This window comes from Sinocyclocheilus grahami, unplaced genomic scaffold (genome assembly GCF_001515645.1).
Source record: "Sinocyclocheilus grahami isolate Dianchi unplaced genomic scaffold, SAMN03320097.WGS_v1.1 scaffold592.1, whole genome shotgun sequence".
Lineage (NCBI taxonomy): Eukaryota > Metazoa > Chordata > Actinopteri > Cypriniformes > Cyprinidae > Sinocyclocheilus > Sinocyclocheilus grahami.
In genome coordinates this window covers 496,808-515,089 of record NW_015505771.1, presented here as the reverse complement: position 1 = coordinate 515,089, position 18,282 = coordinate 496,808, and the positions used below count along the sequence as shown (strand labels likewise).

The window sequence follows — 18,282 nt, the reverse complement described above, 5'->3', positions numbered from 1 at the left end:
CTTTAATTAATACAACTTTTTTTTAAATTCCTTCCAGTATAGATACAAAACTGATGGTAAAACATTTCGAAACCGAAAGGACTATTTTGATGTTGCTGTTTAAAGTGCAGACAATGTTCATCTTTGACAGGATAATCAATGTACACATTAAATATAAAGCTACAAATGAAGTTATGAAGATGATTTTCACATTCTAAACACTGGGTCAGTTAACATGGATATCGCAGGATAAATGGCATTAGTGTACAAATAAAACAGCAGGTTGACAAGTTCAAAACTGTGTTATCAAAACTAATACAAAGACATATAAAACACATGTAAGTGGGTAAAAGGACATTGCAAGTGGATTGCATGTAAAGGTAACATGTTCATTGTCAGTGCTATAAATTAAATGAAAGAAAGAAATTAGTGAGTCAAGTCAGCATATGTAAAAAAGTAAACAAATACAAACAGATAGAGAAGCATTGAGAATAGTTTACCCAAAAATCAGTGATATCAGTTACACTCACCCTCATGATTTTATACAACAGTTAAATAATGCAAAAATACTGAGCAACTTACATTTTACTCAGACTGTATTGGCAGATACACTGAAAAAAATCTTTCATTCCCTAAGGGCAAGTTATTTATTTTTCATTGGCTCAAGTTAAAAAATATAGTTGTGAATCATTACCCTACATTTTTTTAATTGGATGAATGAAACATTTTTTTCAGTGTAGGCCTACTTTAGTTTTGCATCATCAATGAAAATAGATTCAAAGTCAGAACAGAACCTTTGCACTTCTCTGGGCAACACACTTTCTGAATGATTCATTATTTTGAACAAATCAGTAAATGATTCAGCAATTTGCTCATAAAGAGTATTTTTTTTATTGTTCCTGAATTAATCAGCATATTTATGAACAAATCAGGTGAGTAAATGATTCAATGATTCACTCGTAAAGATAAAATGTGCTTTATCACCACCTACTGGTGTAACAATGTAATGTACAGAAAGAGTCACGCAATTTGCTCATAAAGAGTATTTTTTTTATTGTTCCTGAATTAATCAGCATATTTATGAACAAATCAGGTGAGTAAATGATTCAATGATTCACTCGTAAAGATAAAATGTGTTTTATCACCACCTACTGGTGTAACGATGTAATGTACAGAAAGAGTCACTGAAGAATCACACACACGCACACACACACACACACACACACACACACACACACATGAAGAATCACACACACGCACACACACACACACACACACACACACACACACACACACACACTTGTTATACTTTTATAAAATATGTGTGCTTTAAATACCTAAATGCAATTTAAATCTCGACACTTTGCATTTTAGGGTAAACTATTCCTATAAGCAAAAGATTTTGAGAACTTCACAATTTACCTGAAACAAATGCCATTAAATTAATACATGATCATATACTGGTGGCAAACTAATGAGCTACTAAATAAGCTACTGAAATGATCAGCAGGATGATCTGACAATTAAACCAGAAGGGTCAGTCTGTTCACAACAACAACAACAAAAAAGTTCAGTTCTCAGATCTTCTCCAAGATTAAGCCTTAAAGCTCCGTCAATCCATCTCATCGTGATTTCAGGTGAATCTGACCTACTGTGCATAAGATAAAATCCAACACTCTTCTATCCGCCAGTAACACCAAAGGGTTATTGTGTTTTCTGAGAGACGTTCAGCTTCTCCATTGATAAACCTTCCACCGACTGACCTGTCAGAGTGAAAAATGCGCCTGTACTGGCCCATCACTCTGAAAGCCACCACTGTGACACATATTCTCTTTGAGCATCTCTGGTGGTCAATAACATATTTACTCGACATGTGGGAAAATCTAGTTACCTCCCAGATATTACAGCAGGGGCTGGACACACCAATAGCAACCTTGTCATGTTTAACTACAAGTTATTGATTAAGCACTGAACGAAAATAACATAGGACAAGCTGCCTCTCTGTCGGATGTCTGAAGAGTTAAAAGTCTTTATTTTTATGAAAAGCTACACGTTCTTGCTAAATTTCACAGCTACAGAAGTATTTTTTGTTTGTTTTTATTTTTTATTTTTTTTAGACAACGACTATCGATTTTTTTTTCATTAGTACATTTTTGACAATACCTGCAATGTTTCGTAATAATATTCAGAGATGTGAACAGTAGAACAAGAGAAAAACATCAGCCCATTCGGCATTAGCACAAACACTACAAGATGGTGGGAAAACGGGAATTGAAAGATGAATAAAAACAGAAACATGAGAAAGAGGTTGTCGCTGGAAAGTTCTTGCGTTTCTGCATTGAGTGTCTCTAACACCTACAGCCCTCTTTGAGCTCTTCTAGTCAAGTTTTCTAGTTCTCACTCATTTATTCTCCTCCTTGGTTGGCCTAATCTTCATCTCGGAGAACTTCAGCGAATACTGCCAACCCGTCCAGGACGACCACTCGATGCCGTCGGCATACGAGGTGTGTTGGCCGCGCAGGTACTGTCCGTTGAGGTTGGAGGTGTGGCAGTTGCGGTACCACCAGGCGCCGTGGTAGAAGGACGCGCAGTTATTCTCAGAGTGGTCGTTGTCCTTGTCCTTAGTGGTGAATTTCATCCCGTTGTGTTTGAGCAGCGAGTCGCCTGCAGCGTCGGATCAATGCGTGATGGAAAGACAGATTGAGAAAGACAGAGGAAGGGTGGAGGAGTGAGCATGTGAGAGACGGGGACGGCGAGAAAAAGAGACAGAAACAAAAGAACAAGTGAGTCACTCAACCACAACGTCTTTGTTTATCCGTGTCATGGAAAGTTTAGATTACTGCAGTAAAAAGGAACACTGTTTCAACAAATAAAAGAAGTTTTGTTCCAACCTTGCTGTCTACAGTCTACATCGTAACCATCATGCTAACTCAAATGGAACCTTAAAAAAAAGTGTGGTAAATATAAAAATACACAAATATTGGGGGGGAAAAAGTACATTTTTAATTTAATTGTATAAGTGTTTTTTTTTTAAATAATTTTCCCTCCTAAATTGATTGCAAAATATTTTTGTATTTTACATTATAGAGCTAAAAAAGAAAAACTAAGCAATACTCATAATCAAGTGAACGGGAGTATGAAAGCAAGCTAGTTTCTATTGAACTTTATTGATTTCAACAATCCTGTGCTTGAAAACTATAGACAAAGTTATTTATTTATTTTTATAGTGTTATTAATATAACACTGTTCAAAAGTTTGAAGAAAAAAGTTTTTTTAAGCAATTAATATTACAGCAAAGGATTCAATAAATTGATCAAAAGTGACTTTTACATTGATACAAATAAATAATTTTAATTAAATGCTATACTTTGTATCTTTTATCTTTATATAAGAGTCCTGAAAAATAAATTGCTGTTTCCACAAAAATATTAAGCAGCACAACTGTTTCAACACTAATAATAATAAGAAATGTTGAGCACCAAATCATATTTCAACAAATAAAAGAAGTTTTGTTCCAACCTTGCTGTCTACAGTCTACATCGTAACCATCATGCTAACTCAAATGGAACCTTAAAAAAAAGTGTGGTAAATATAAAAATACACAAATATTGGGGGGAAAAAAGTACATTTTTAATTTAATTGTATAAGTGTTTTTTTTTTAAATAATTTTCCCTCCTAAATTGATTGCAAAATATTTTAGTATTTTACATTATAGAGCTAAAAAAGAAAAACTAAGCACTACTCATAATCAAGTGAACGGGAGAATGAAAGCAAGCTAGTTTCTATTGAACTTTATTGATTTCAACAATCCTGTGCTTGAAAACTATAGACAAAGTTATTTATTTTTTATAGTGTTATTAATATAACACTGTTCAAAAGTTTGAAGAAAAAATATTTTTTAAAGCAATTAATATTACAGCAAAGGATTCAGTAAATTGATCAAAAGTGACTTTTCATTGATACAAATAAATAATTTTAATTAAATGCTATACTTTGTATCTTTTATCTTTATATAAGAGTCCTGAAAAATAAATAGCTGTTTCCACAAAAATATTAAGCAGCACAACTGTTTCAACCCTAATAATAATAAGAAATGTTGAGCACCAAATCATATTAGCATATTAGAATGATTTCTGAAGGATTATGTGATACTAAAGATTGGAGTAATGGCTGCTGAAAATTCTGCTTTGAATCACAGGAATAAATTACATTTTAAAATATGTTCAAATAGAAAACAGTTATTTCAAATTGTAATAATATTTTACAATATTGCTGTTTTTACTGTATATTTGATCAGATAAATCCAGTCTTGGTGACCAAAATAGGCTTCTTTCAAAAAAAAAAAAAAATTATATATATATATATCATAGTCATTATTGCATTTATATTTGCTTTTTAAAGCCTTCATAAATCCATAAAATCCAATTGTTTAGAATAGTGATGCTAAAACACTGCTTATAGGCTCATATATTGAGGAGCAAAACATTTCACAATCACCTTGGTATGTTTATAGCTGCATACTGACATTGTGATGAGGAGAGAGAGCGAAACTAAAGAGAGGAGCATGTTAATGTGCTGCCGCTAATGTGCTCTTATTAAGCTGAGCTCTGTGATGTATGTTTCAGGGACATAATGTTGCAGTGTGCAGCTAGGCTAATCTAAACCAAGTTTCCTGCCTCCATGCCACCCGGCTCCACTGGGCCCAGCCTTGCTGACAAGATCAACCTTTTATTGCCAGCCTTGCAGTAAAACCCTTCTCCTGTCCTCTTCCTCTCACTCTATTGCTACTCTACTGCAACATGTATCGTGATAGCCGTTTTATTGGGACAAAGGAGATCCAATTGATGCCGTTATGTCATATTGTAAAGTGTGTTACACATCATAAACTCGTTTCGGTTGCCTCATAGATTCATCATTGTGGTCTAGCAGATAACGAATCAGCAGGATGATGGTGGTGTAAAATGACAGTGCCTGGACTGTGAAAGGAGAGCTAATGAACAGATGTGGAGATGTTGCCTGCAGAAAAATGACACATGAGCTGGCTTTACTGGCTTTACCTTGTTTTCAACATGTATAAGAAGGTCATTTATGGTCTTTGGCTGTCTCAAGCTGGTTTAAGCTGTACTACATGGTCTCCCACCATGGCTAAGATTTTGGTTCCCATTGACTTCCGTTGCATTTTGTGTCCATAAAATAGAAGTCAACAGGAACCAAAACTGTTTGATTTGGACATTCTTTTAAGATCTTCACCCTCATGTTGTTCTAAACCTGTATGACTATTTTTTTTCCAGGAATCAAAAAAAGGTTATTTTGAAGAATGTTGGTAACCAGTTTCGGTTCCCATTGACCTTCATTGTATTACTAACATTCTTCAAAAGATTTTCTTCAAAAGACAGAAAGTCATACAGGTTTGGAACAACATGAGGGTGAGTAAATAATGACAGAATTTTCATTTTAGGGTGGATTATCCCTTTTAGCCATTTACAGTCAGCAGGTCAAAGCTGGTTTAGATAATTAACTGGAGCATGTTGGTCAAGCTCGTTAGAGCTGGTAGAACACTTTGGAACAGTAACAAGTTCCAAACTAACTATCATAATCCAAAAACAAACCAGAACAAGTCAGTTAACTGTGGTCAGTTTAAACGAGGTTAAACTGGTTTAAGATGCAAAATGCCCCAAACCACTCGAAAAAAACATAAAAACAGACCAGTCTAATGAGCTTTGGAGACTTGCTAACCTTCTTAAACTGGTTTAAAGAGATAGTCCAATTGAATTCTGTCATCTAATCAAATCAAAATTCACTTACAGTCATTATCTCGTCAAAGTTGGTGTAGATGGTTAACTGAACCATGTTGGTCAAGCTGGTAGAACACCTTGGAGTAGTAACATGTTCTAAACTGGCTATCATGTTATAAAAAAAATAAAAATAAAATTACACTTCAAGCTGGTACAATGTTGTCAACTTAAACCAGTTGGCTTAGCTGGTCAGCCAACTGAAAAATGCCCAAAACTACTCGAAAACCAAAACAGACCAGCCTAATGAGCTCTGGAAACTAGCTAGCTAGCTCAGGCTGGTTTAAAATCATTCTTTCAGCAGGGAAAGCTGCTTGAAGGATATCCTTTACTCTCTCTCTCTCTCTCTCTCTCTCTCTCTCTCTCTATATATATATATATGAACAAATCTTAACAAGCTGCCTCTGCAATAGTAATATGTTGTAATATTCATAAAGTGTTAAATTTCAAACAACACTGAAAAAAAATCACTTGCTAGAATGAGATGATTAATCATTGCAGTAAATTGCAGATTCTGTGCAAAACAGATCTCACAATTTGTACACCTGAGGGGTTGTGTAGCGTGTCAGCATGAAGGTGCATCTCAGACTTTTATGAAATATCTTGAGACAGACCCACACAGGAGGGCGATACGAGTCATTAGCTATGCGCATGAATGCATAATCGTGTTAATGCCGAAAAACACTGCAACATCAGAGAGAAATTATACACTCCTCTACTTGGACAAGCATTGTTACAAAATAATCAAATGCTCACATGCAATTTCACTTCTTACTCTGGCCTCGCTAATGGTAGTGAAAAAATGTCTGTGTGCTAGCAAAACTGTCATTAGTGTGCTTTGAAGTTGGTACTGTATTAGCACTCAAAGTGTTTACATAGAACAGGGCATCATGGGTGTAAAAACTCATCTCAGGTAATTATATCTTCCCAGAGATCCCTGCTGTGGCTGAGCGCTCTTTCTCTACGCTATCGTAAAGGCCTTTCATTAAACAGATCAGCATTAAAGACAGCATGCTTGTGCACTGAAAGCAGTTATGATATGAAAATTCTAGCATGCAAGAAAAGGGTGTGTGAGGCACACATTTACACCAAAAGATCTTTTTTTTATCTCAGCTGCAAAAAACATCACAGTAATGCATGAAAAATAGAGGATTCTGGGGTATGGCATGATCAAAATCTCCACAGAGATGCACTGTCGTATTGAAATAATGTCATATCAAATCGGTACTTCAGCATCAACACACAATCGCTAAAACACTTTCCGACAGCCTATCTATCTATCTATCTATCTATCTATCTATCTATCTATCTATCTATCTATCTATCTATCTATCTATCTATCTATCTATCTATCATTTTAGATAATAGTAGGCTACATATTTAAAAGGAACTGAATGTTTAAAAAATATTATGGTCGAAGTTGGTCAAGATGGTAAACTGAACCAAGCTGGTTCAGCTGGTAGAACACCTTGTACCAGTAATGTGTTCCAAACTAACTTGAACACCTTAAGCTGGAACAATATGGTCAGTTTAAACCAGATTATGTCCCAAACCACTTGAAAATCATTAAAACCTAAATTAAAATGCTATATCAGCAAGTTTTCTTACTCCATTGTTAATATCAGATAAATGGATACTTTGTGTTCCGAGAAAGTGCATCAGATAAAGTGAGAATATATTAAAATCCTGCTGTTTGGTGAATTCGAAGCTGCCTGCCACATTCAATTGTTTTCATCTGATCTATGGCCACGATGTGCCTTTTACCAGTGACCTTGTGACAGAATTTTTCCTTTCTAATTTCTGTGATGGTTGGACTCTGAGGAGGGACGTGCTATTTGTCTGACAAACCGTTATTAAAGGTGTCAAGGACACCTCACAATGTTGCCCTCTAGGAGCCACGGTTTGGGCCTGCGAAGTGTGTTTTGGTCTTTATTTCTTTTTGTTTCTCAGCTGCTGTTTTGTTCCACACTACTGCCTACTCTTGAAAAAATGGCTGTTTTGATTTCATTGTGCTAAAACATTCAATCTATGTTGATCTCTCTCAGCATTTCATTCAAAACTAAGTTTCATACTTGAGCAAGCACAGCTCAGACGAAAAATCTAAATGTGATTTTAATGCTTACAGTCAGTCCAACCTACCATTCATGTACACATTAATGCTTTATACGACCATGCGTGCATTTTAATCCAGACAGCGGCGTAAGAGTCCAAACAAGACGTAATTGATAAGATTGGGAATCAATGTGGCATGACTCCTCCAGCGGGGGATGTTTAAGACAGCCTCGCTAATTAGACACGTGAATGCAGTATTCTCCTCTTGATTTATGTTAATAGGAGTGTTTGTTTACGTCTCCCATAATAAGCCGAGTGTCTGCTTTATTGGAATGCCATAGATGTATTCTACGGCTTCATTATCCCTGCCCTTTCTGGCACATGGCGAAGGTCATGCCTGTGTCCGGCCCCAGCGAAGAGGGCAGTGCTCGGGGAGAAACACCTGAGAATAATAGCGAGCAGGACCCAATTAATGTTAAAAAGAGGCCCCGGCGACAGCGCAGGCGAAGCAGTGAGAATTGCTCATCACTTCGCCTCGGTGCAGGCGATAACCTACGGCCCCCATTGCTTTGCATGCAGCAGGAATATATCTAAACACCGCTGACAACAGGGCAGGAAACTTTAAATTAGTCTTGTGATTCTCATGATAGTTTCTATTCTTGTTTCGAATACAAACACTTTGCTAACACACACACACACACATATATATATATATTTATACATGTGACCCGTGCTGGCAAAACAAGAGAAAAATGTCAATTTTGGTCAAATTTGCATCTGACGTTTTGGTTTCAGTTTTGAAAGGAACATGCAGGAATGAGAATATAAAGTGCAGGACTTGATTGAAGTTAAAAGAGTTATTAAGAGAGATAAGCCGTGAAAAGGATCTTACTCGTGCTGACTGACACATCTGAAGCGTGCACACAAAGACGCCTCTCAGACAGCGTGCAATCCCGATATACACATGCACACAGAATTACAGTATTTCAAAATATCTGTCTTGGCAAGTATTCATGCAAACATAATCCGTTTTATCTTAAGTGAACGTTTGGTTAACTGTTGGGGGAAAAAATCTGATGTGTAACATAATATTAGATCTGTCCATTACAGTAGGTCTTAATATATAGGCCGTCTATCTCAATGTTAATCCAACAATAAAAGAAAAAAGGGAATCACTTGCTGCTCTAGACCGAACTACTTTATTTGTAATGAAAACTCTAAAGACTATGCAGTGATTTTTTACATTTGATTATTTGTTTTTCTTACTTGAATGAATCTACAGTTTATTTGCATCTTTGTTCTTATTTTTAATAACAAAGATAATATAACAAAATAACTATATTATGATTAATATAGTAATTATAATTAATAAAAGAATTGGGAGGAAAATATGCATTGTGATGCATCAAGAATCGTTTAATAATCAAATTGTTACCCTCTGAATCGTAATCGAATCGAATTGTGAGGTAAGTGAAGATACACCCTTCTAGTCACAATAACTTCTTGTGTGATTGGTCAAAACACCCCACGCGGTGCATTGTGGCATCATGGGATTGAAGGGGCACGAGTTGTGGGGGGGTCGTCATGTGACACACAGCCACAACAGCACTTATGTTTTATTTATTTTTTCCTTTTTATTCGAAACATCCCCAAATGCATTAACTATATCATGAAATATCTTGATTCTCCCCTTTATAGATTATGTTGATCTATGATGGTCAAAGTAACCTAATAATGTAATCTATTAAGTATGCATAAAAACCTGTCTGTTTACTAGCGCTGCACGATAAATCGCATGCAATATTTAATGCGCATCTTGTCAGTAAAGCTCGTTCTGTAATCAGCGGTAAATCTCCATCATGTGCGTGCTTTCACATAGAGCAGCATTTACTACACAGAGCCGTTGTTCACTGACAAGCTCCGCAAAACTACGATCATCAGCTTGTCAGTGAACAACGGCCTTAACATTACAGTATAATTGAGAGCTAACAATTTGAACGTTTATTAGATTTAAAAAAAATAACAACTTCTAATTTAAGTGAACTTAAATCAATCTTCACATAAACCCATTATAATAAATGTCATATTTACCTGTGTCCTTCAGCAAGTAGGAAATATACAGAAATTGAATAATGTTGTCAAACACTAAATTCTAAATTAAATATAGATGAATCCTTAAAGCTACAAAAGTTATTGATTTCCTCTTTTTTCTTTTATTCGTTGATTTACAGACATCACAGCAGTTGGGTTATTATGTTATTTTGGCTGCTTTCAGAGCTGCCGCTGCTGAACATGATGCAGATCTGACACGCATCGTATTTTCTCACAACTCTGACTAAAAATGTTCTCACAAATCTGACTCATATATAACAGATACTTACATGCATGCACAGTTTTAAGGCAGTTTTATTCGCCTTATATTTGCTGGTGAAATAATCACTACATATTACTTTTACGTTGAATTAATTTTCATCATAAATTGTTTTAATATTTGTATTTTATTTTTTATTTTTTTGCAAGATACTGGTGGTGATATTTCTGATTTATGCCCCTAAATGGGAAAAAAATAAAATTTGTAATGAAACTGGACACAAAAAAATTTCAATTAAATTGTCTCTTATGGTCTAAAGTGGATGTTCTTGGTCAGAATAATCTGTCAAAAGTCTGTCTAGGCGAGACTACATATCAACCGAAGAGCTTTTACCAGCGTTTACTTGAGGCTCCCCATTAAACCTGACATGAACTTTGGCTTCAGACATCAATGCAGGTTCACGATTGAATTGCTGTTGTGCAGGATGTCTTAAGAATACAGAGCTTTAAAAGCAGGACACTATGACCTATGACTTCCTGTGAGACCTCTGCCTTTGCAATAAATGTAATAGTTTTTGGCTCCACACTGCAGGAACTCTCGGTAAAAGGCAGAATAATGTGTATAGCATACCTGCTGTGCCAGAGTAGTCTGCGATGCTCAGTGGGTAGCCATCCTCGTCGGGGTCAACAGAGAACAAACCCACTCCAAAAGAGCTATACTTTGCAAAGGAGGTACTGTTCTCGAAGTCCTCCAGGTCAATCCTCAGCTCATAGTTGGCTTGAATGGTAAGTGCATGGATTCGTTTCATGCCTGAAAAAGAGATTTAGATGAAGTTAATGGAGAAATGTGCAGATGAGATTTATTTGAATATACAGAAGACGGAAAGAGTGTTTGGGCAATCAGCTTCTGCTACAGACATTAATGAAACCTCAAATCATGTAACTTACTGAGGAGAGGTGTGCCAGCAACATGCTAAAAACACTCAAAACCTCTTAGCAACGACATAGCTACACCCTGGCAACCACTCAGAATGGCCGTGGCACATTTTTCACAGGAAATTTTCCAAAAAATAATCAAATAAAAAAAAAAAAAACTTTATTTAGACAGTAATGATGGATGTGTGTATGTATGTACATATAACTTATAGTGCTTATATATATATATATATATATATTTATAAATATATGTTAACAAAATTAAAACAGAAATTCAGTTGTTCTGTGGGAAAAAAATAAGCACACCCCGACTTTTTCCACAACACTTAATAAATACTCCTCCCCCATTATTTTACAGTAGATTATACAAGTTTACTCATTTGTTTTTCAATGTGACAAGAAATCAGTAGAAAACAGAATGGGTACTGGTACTTTTCTGCCTGTTAAGTTTACAGACATTTCCAATAATGCTAAAACACACACAATTCATTGTGCAATCCATAATATGGGTAAAACACCAGTGAAAACTCAACATGAAAAATATGATAAAATATCAATACACTACAATTCCTGCATATTACCATTGGGCACTCACCGGTCTCGAGTCCCACGGAGGAGCTCCGGAAGGATAAAAGGAGGAGTGATGACAGTGTTGGACCAGGCCTGGATTTTATTTTGTGTTTTGTGTATGGCAGTCGTCATTGGATGCAACATTGGATGTAACAACCTTCGTAGGTCGGGAAGAAGGAGGCGGCAACTGGCGAACATTTAACACTTTAATAAAATAAACAAACACAAAATGAAAGTAAAGCGGCAGCCCCTCGCGAACAACTGCCGCACACAAAACACAAAATAAAATCCAGGCCTGGTCCTCTCTCATCCAACACTGTCGTCACTCCTCCTTTTATCCTTCCGGAGCTCCTCCATGGAACTCGAGACCGGTGAGTGGCGCAGGTGTTGTGCATTAGCATTTACTCTACCGGCCTCGCTCCGTTCCCACAGCTCTCGGCCCCGCCCCTCTCGTCACACATATATATATATATCTGGTTACAATATAAATATACAAAAGACTCAAACACTTACATATAACTTTAGACCTAATTCAGATATAAGGCGGCAATATAAATTTAAATGGAATTCTTCATCGTTAAAGTATTTAGGGATAAACTTAACAAAAGATATATCAAAACTCTTCGTCAACAATTATGGTCTTATTTGTAAAGAGATAAAATCCGATATTGCTAAATGGACTCTGCTCCCACTAGACATGAGTAATCGTATAGAAATAATTAAAATGAATGTGTTACCACGGTTACTATATCTATTTCAGTCATTACCTCTGGACAAATCACAAAACCAATTTAATGAGTGGGATGGGATGATTTCGAGATTTGTCTGGAATGGTAGAAGACCGAGGATAAAGTTTAAGACATTGCAGTTGGCAAAAGAGAAGGGTGGGAGGGCCCTACCTTGTTTTCAGGACTATTTTTATGCTGCACAATTGAAGCCATTAATATGCTGGTGTATACCGGGTTATGAGTCTAAATGGAAAATGTTGGAAATTACACAGATAGATACACCTTTACAATCATTACTTGGGGATAAAAATTTAGCTGAAAGGAGCTACAGGAAAACACACACACACACACACACACACACACATACATACACCATGACACTTGACCATTACACCAACAGGTACTTTAATGACATTGCATTCTAAATACATAGACATTAATATTAGAGCTTAAACAGCTTCCATTCTTCTGGGAAGGCTTTCTAGATTTTGGAATGTCTCTGTGGGAATGGAATGTCTCATCCAGTAGAGCATTTGTGAGGAGTGACTCGCAATCTCCATTCCAGTTCATCCCAAAGGTGTTTGATGGGGATGAGCGGACCAGTCATGTTCATTCACACCAAACTCATCCAACCATGTCTTTACAGAGAACAGAGAAGTCACACAAAGGTGTGTTGATTCGTCACACCAAAACAGGTTTACATTGCTCCAGAGTCCAGTGCTTTACATCACGCCATCCGACGTTTGGAATTGTACATGGTGATGTGAGGCTTGCATGCAGCTGCTTGGCCATGGAAATCCAATTCATGAAGCTCCCGCTACACAGTTTTGTGCTGATATTAATGCCAGTGGAAGCTTGGAACTCCAGCTATGGAATCAGCAGAGTGTTCGGCGAATTTTATGCAACATGCCTCTCAGCACTTGGTAAACCAGCTCTGTGACTTTACGCGTCTCCCGCTTCGTGACTAAGTTGCTGCTGTTCCTAAACGTATCCACTTTCAAATAATATCACTTACAGCTGACCGTGGAATATCTAGCAGGGATCAAATTTCACAAACTGACTTATTGCAAAGACATCCTATCACAAGCACCATGTTTGAATTCACTGAACTCTTCAGAATGACCCATTTTTTCCACAAATGTTTGTAAATGCAGACTGCATGGCTAGATGCTTGATTTTATACACCTGTGGCAATGGGTCTGATTTAGGCTATGTCCACACGAAGCCAGAGCTTTCCCTATCCGATCTTTTTTTCCCCCTCGTCTCAAGAAATATCTGCGTCCACACGAAACCACAAAACCGACACAAAACGATGTAGTATACATGCCAGACCAGTATGTGGCGCTGTAATTCTGCCACAGAGATACACTAAAAATGGAGAAGAAGACTTGGACTATTCGCATAAACCTTGCGGGCGGTATACAAACGAACATGGAACAATACATTTATTAATCTGTGTTAATGTTAGTTAATAAAAAGACAATCGTTCAGTGTTTGTTCATGTTTTAGTTTCTGTTACGTGACGTAGCGGTGTCTGACTAGGGGCAAGACATGGGCTGATGACGTCATAGTTTCAGAAAATATACGGATTCGCTGTCCACACGAAATTGCAAGGGCAGCGTTTTCAGATTTATCCACTCTGGGACCCGTTGATTTGATTGGTTTCACTCTCCCAAAACGCTGGATCCATGTGGACAAAATGCCTATACAATACAAAATGTATGTGTATACAGCTAAACGCGTCTCAGTGTGGACGGGGCCTTAAACACCTGAATTCAATAATTAAGGGCTATGTCCCCATATATATATATATATATATATTTAATGACTACCTTTCTCTGTCTCTGAATTAAAATGTCTATACAATACAAAATGTATGTGTATACAGCTAAACGCGTCTCAGTGTGGACGGGGCCTTAAACACCTGAATTCAATAATTAAGGGCTATGTCCCCATATATATATATATATATATATATTTAATGACTACCTTTCTCTGTCTCTGAATTAAAATGTATATTGGCTCCTACACCTTTAAGAAACACCCCTTAGCATGTGAAATGTGCCTCACACTTTGAGAATCTAAAGTTATACGATAGCCCGGGTGAGAAGCAGCAGTCTATCTGCCTCCCTCCAGTCCTACAGAATAGACTAACATTTGTTCAAATGATATTGGCATAATGACAGAGATGGTTATGATGGCTGTGAATGGAGGGGGACTGTTGTGGTGCCATTCCAGCGGCAGCCGAGCGCATCATCAGGCTCTATTAAGCACCAACACCCTTCTAATGGTCTCCGCGCTGACTAAATGGATAGGCCATTTGCACTCAAAGGTCATTTCTGTTTCAACCCAGGGACCCAGAAATGTTGCACGGAGGTGCAATATATCAGAGCAGCCGTGTTAAAGACAGAAGGCTGGCTGTGCTGTTCTTCATGTAAAAACTAATGTGCGTATGATTATCTTCACCTGGCCGGGGCTTCAAAAAGCTCCAGATAACCTGATATGAGACCCAACTTTTTAGTGCTTAGACAACATTGTCTAAGACTGCATTAACATTTTAATAATTTGATAAACTAGTGCTTTCTTTGTTTTCGGATTAAGAGATGTAGTCGGAGACACTGACTCCGCAGTACTTGTGGATGCGCCTGTATTCATGTTTCATACGGATTACATAATCTGAGAATTTGTTTTCCATTTGAATTGGGTCATTTGAAAGTATACATTTCACTCTCTATAGATATTTTTAATGTCTGTAAGCCAAAGATATACACAGAGTTTTGCATTTAAGTTCACAGACCGAGACGGCAGAAAGCGCATCCTGTTTGTTTTCATTATTTTACAAAAGCGCGGTATTGTGAGTGCACACAAATAAACATTGAGTCTTTACAAATTTGAAAGTTGTATTACTCTTATCTGTATGACCAAAAATTAGGGATTATTTTAAGAGCAAGTGAGCACACCGGCGCCTCCATCTGTCCTGCAGTAAGCGAGCTGCTGTTCAGCTTCCACACAGACACTTGAATAGCGGACATTTCTTTAGGTTAACATTAGATTGATCAGCCATGTAAAGTTGCTAATACTTACATATTTCAGATGATAAGCCATATTTGAGAGGTCGATGAACAGGGGCGCATTAATGCACGGGCTTCAATGGGCTGAAGCCCAGGGGCCTACACTGGGAAGGGGGCCCACTGGCTGCAAGGAACTTTGAACGGCTATGATTGAATTAATTAAGCACGAGAACGGCACATTTCAAAATAAAAACACAGTTAGCTATCACCAAATGTCAAGTGTTGTTTCGATCTACTGATGATGAATAATTAATATTTTGTGTAATTTATGGTGTTTAAATCATACCTGTAAACTCACATTTTGGCCAGGAAAGTTTTGATGGCATTTTCTTTTCATATCACCATTGTATAATGCCTGTAATAACATAATGTTTACTTTATGTAACTGTTCCACAAGCGCCACCTTCTGGCAAAGAATGAATTTGCATATTCACTTATATTCACATTTTATGCAGAACATTGTGAATGTTAACTGGCATATCAACAAGGGAAAAAAAAATCGAAATTTTACATAAATAATTGTCAGGAAGCTTAAAAAAAAAGTTATCTAGGGAAGGGGGGCCTACTGTAAAGCTGTAACCCAGGTGCCTCTGGTTATCTAGGCACCCCTGTCGATGAATGATAGTCGAGTGTTTGGATGTCCTGCCCGTCGATGTACTGTATTACCATAGACTAGTCGTTAACGATTTGTCCGTCACGGACTGCATCACTTCGCCCGTGGATTTTTGTTTTCTGCGACTAAGCCACTAATAAAATTTTGGTCGACCAAGCCTCTTCTGGCCGACTAACGATTAGTCGACTATTAGGGGGCATAATATATATATGTCCAATATAATATCTGTTTCCTGAAGAAACCCATTGAGAATGACTGCTATAAATCATATGTATGAGTTGGATATGGAGGAAATAACATCTCAGGGTGACTTCATATAGCTGCTAGTGTTGTTGACACAAAGCCAGTTTGATCTGTTTTTGGGAAGCCATTGATCACTCCCAAAACTGCTGTCTGAAAGCCCTGCAGGGAGGAGCTGCTCCACAGCAGATCTGACATTCGTCTGAGTCCACACAACAAAATCAAACACAAGCCCCTCAACCTTTCATCATTTCATTTCCACGGCCTTGATGGGCAAACAATGTCGTCTAAGCACCAAATATCTACAATATTGTGATGAAATAGCTTTTTTAATTGTTGAAATATGAACAGAAAAACAGTTCTCTTGCATTTACAAAAGGTCCCTGGGGGACAAAATGATGCTTTTATATGTGAAAGAAAAATAAATAAATAAACAAGGCTACTTTTATTCAAATGCTTCCTAACATCCTAGTAGATATACTGTATGTGTGGACCAACAAAAACAACCCAGGGCCTTTACACACACCAAAAGCAAAAATTTAAATTCTTTCTACACAAATTACCAAGAAAGACGTTAGAATGACAAAAAAATTTGAGGCATTCAAATTAAGCATCTGAAAAGAAGCACTTGTCACATGTTTATCAGTTTACATAATTTTGTTCTTTCTGTATTGTCTATATAACACAGCTTCATATTTTTCACTGAAAGGAGTCAAATATGGGAGAATGTCTTTTGGCTATTGGAATGAAAATTTACATATCTTCAGGCATAAAATTTAACATGCTCTGACATCAAACAGAAATCTTTGAAATGTAAGTACCATAGTTATGTTTAAACTGTGGGTTTCCTCTAAATTTACATAATTACATTCAGGCCTTTAATTAAATCTCAAGAGACTCACTCAACCCAAGTAACAATAATTTCTTAGAGATAAATCAAAAAGTGAACATGTTGCCCTGAATTAGTACGAAGTACTTAGGTGTAGATGGTAGTAGTTAATCAATTGTTCTGTGAAAGCTACTTTAAAGTGCTGTTTAACTTTCATGTTGGGCTTGAATGACTAAATGAAACTATCTATCTACCGAAAGAACTCACTCATAAACACAGCCACTTGGCCTTACTTGAATGAATAGCTGTTTTTGAATGAATGGTTTGAGTCAGTTAGTCAATGACTCACTCATAAATAAAGCCACTTGTTTTGTCCTAAATAAATCAGTGACTTTGAAAAAATCGGCTGTGTGAATGATTCATTCACTCACTCACTCACTCACTCATAAAGATACTCACTTGTTTTGTTCCATCAGTGTTTTTGAATGAATTGTTTGAGTGAATGATTCAGTGACTCAATCATAAACACAAGTCACTTTGGCCTTGCTTGAACAAATCCTTTGAGTAAATTATTTTACTGGCATAACTAACATGCAAAAAAAATTGTGAATCCATGTAAATACATTTATACCACCTCTGTGAATCTGCGTAAACAATATATTTTTAGTTTAATAGACACGGCTTCTACGGTTTATAGTGTATAGCTCTAGCAAAGCAAATCTAATAATCATATAACTGGCTCATATTGCAGTAAAGACTATCAAAAATCATCACTCTCTATGTGTATGCACATAAAGCAACTTGATTCAACTTGCTTCCTGCACTGGAAGCTTCTGTCACCAAGATGAATTCCTTGTGTGTATAAACACACTTGGCAATAAAGCTCTTTCTGATTCTGATTTATAAGGACTTTTGTTTGGACTTGAAACTGTGTCTAAAGTTTGAGCACAAGAGCTCAATGTCAGGAGCACACATACTAAACCAGCACCGTGAATTTGAAATTATTTCATTCTAATTTAATATGTGCCAACAGAGCATGTTTGAACTGGCACTGACAAAAATGAAATTGAACAAGTCTGTCGTCGGATCCAGTGCAATTCACATCCTTTATTCATGCGGAGGGGGGGGGGGGGGGGGGTGTTATAAGAAAGAAAAATTCACA

General features: G+C 36.9%; 1 protein-coding gene across 1 annotated transcript in view; it reads right to left on the bottom strand.

Annotated features, from left to right (window-relative positions):
* Positions 1–1,250: 1,250 nt before the first annotated feature.
* LOC107557183 (fibrinogen C domain-containing protein 1-like) overlaps positions 1,251–18,282 on the bottom strand; it is a 124,235-nt gene continuing 107,203 nt past the window's right edge. Inside the window, exons 7-8 of the mRNA XM_016240506.1 lie at positions 10,765–10,944; positions 1,251–2,643 (exon numbers count right to left, since the gene is read on the bottom strand). Coding sequence (XP_016095992.1) covers positions 2,381–2,643; positions 10,765–10,944 — 443 coding nt within the window. The 3' untranslated portion in view covers positions 1,251–2,380. The remainder of the gene's footprint in view (positions 2,644–10,764; positions 10,945–18,282) is intronic.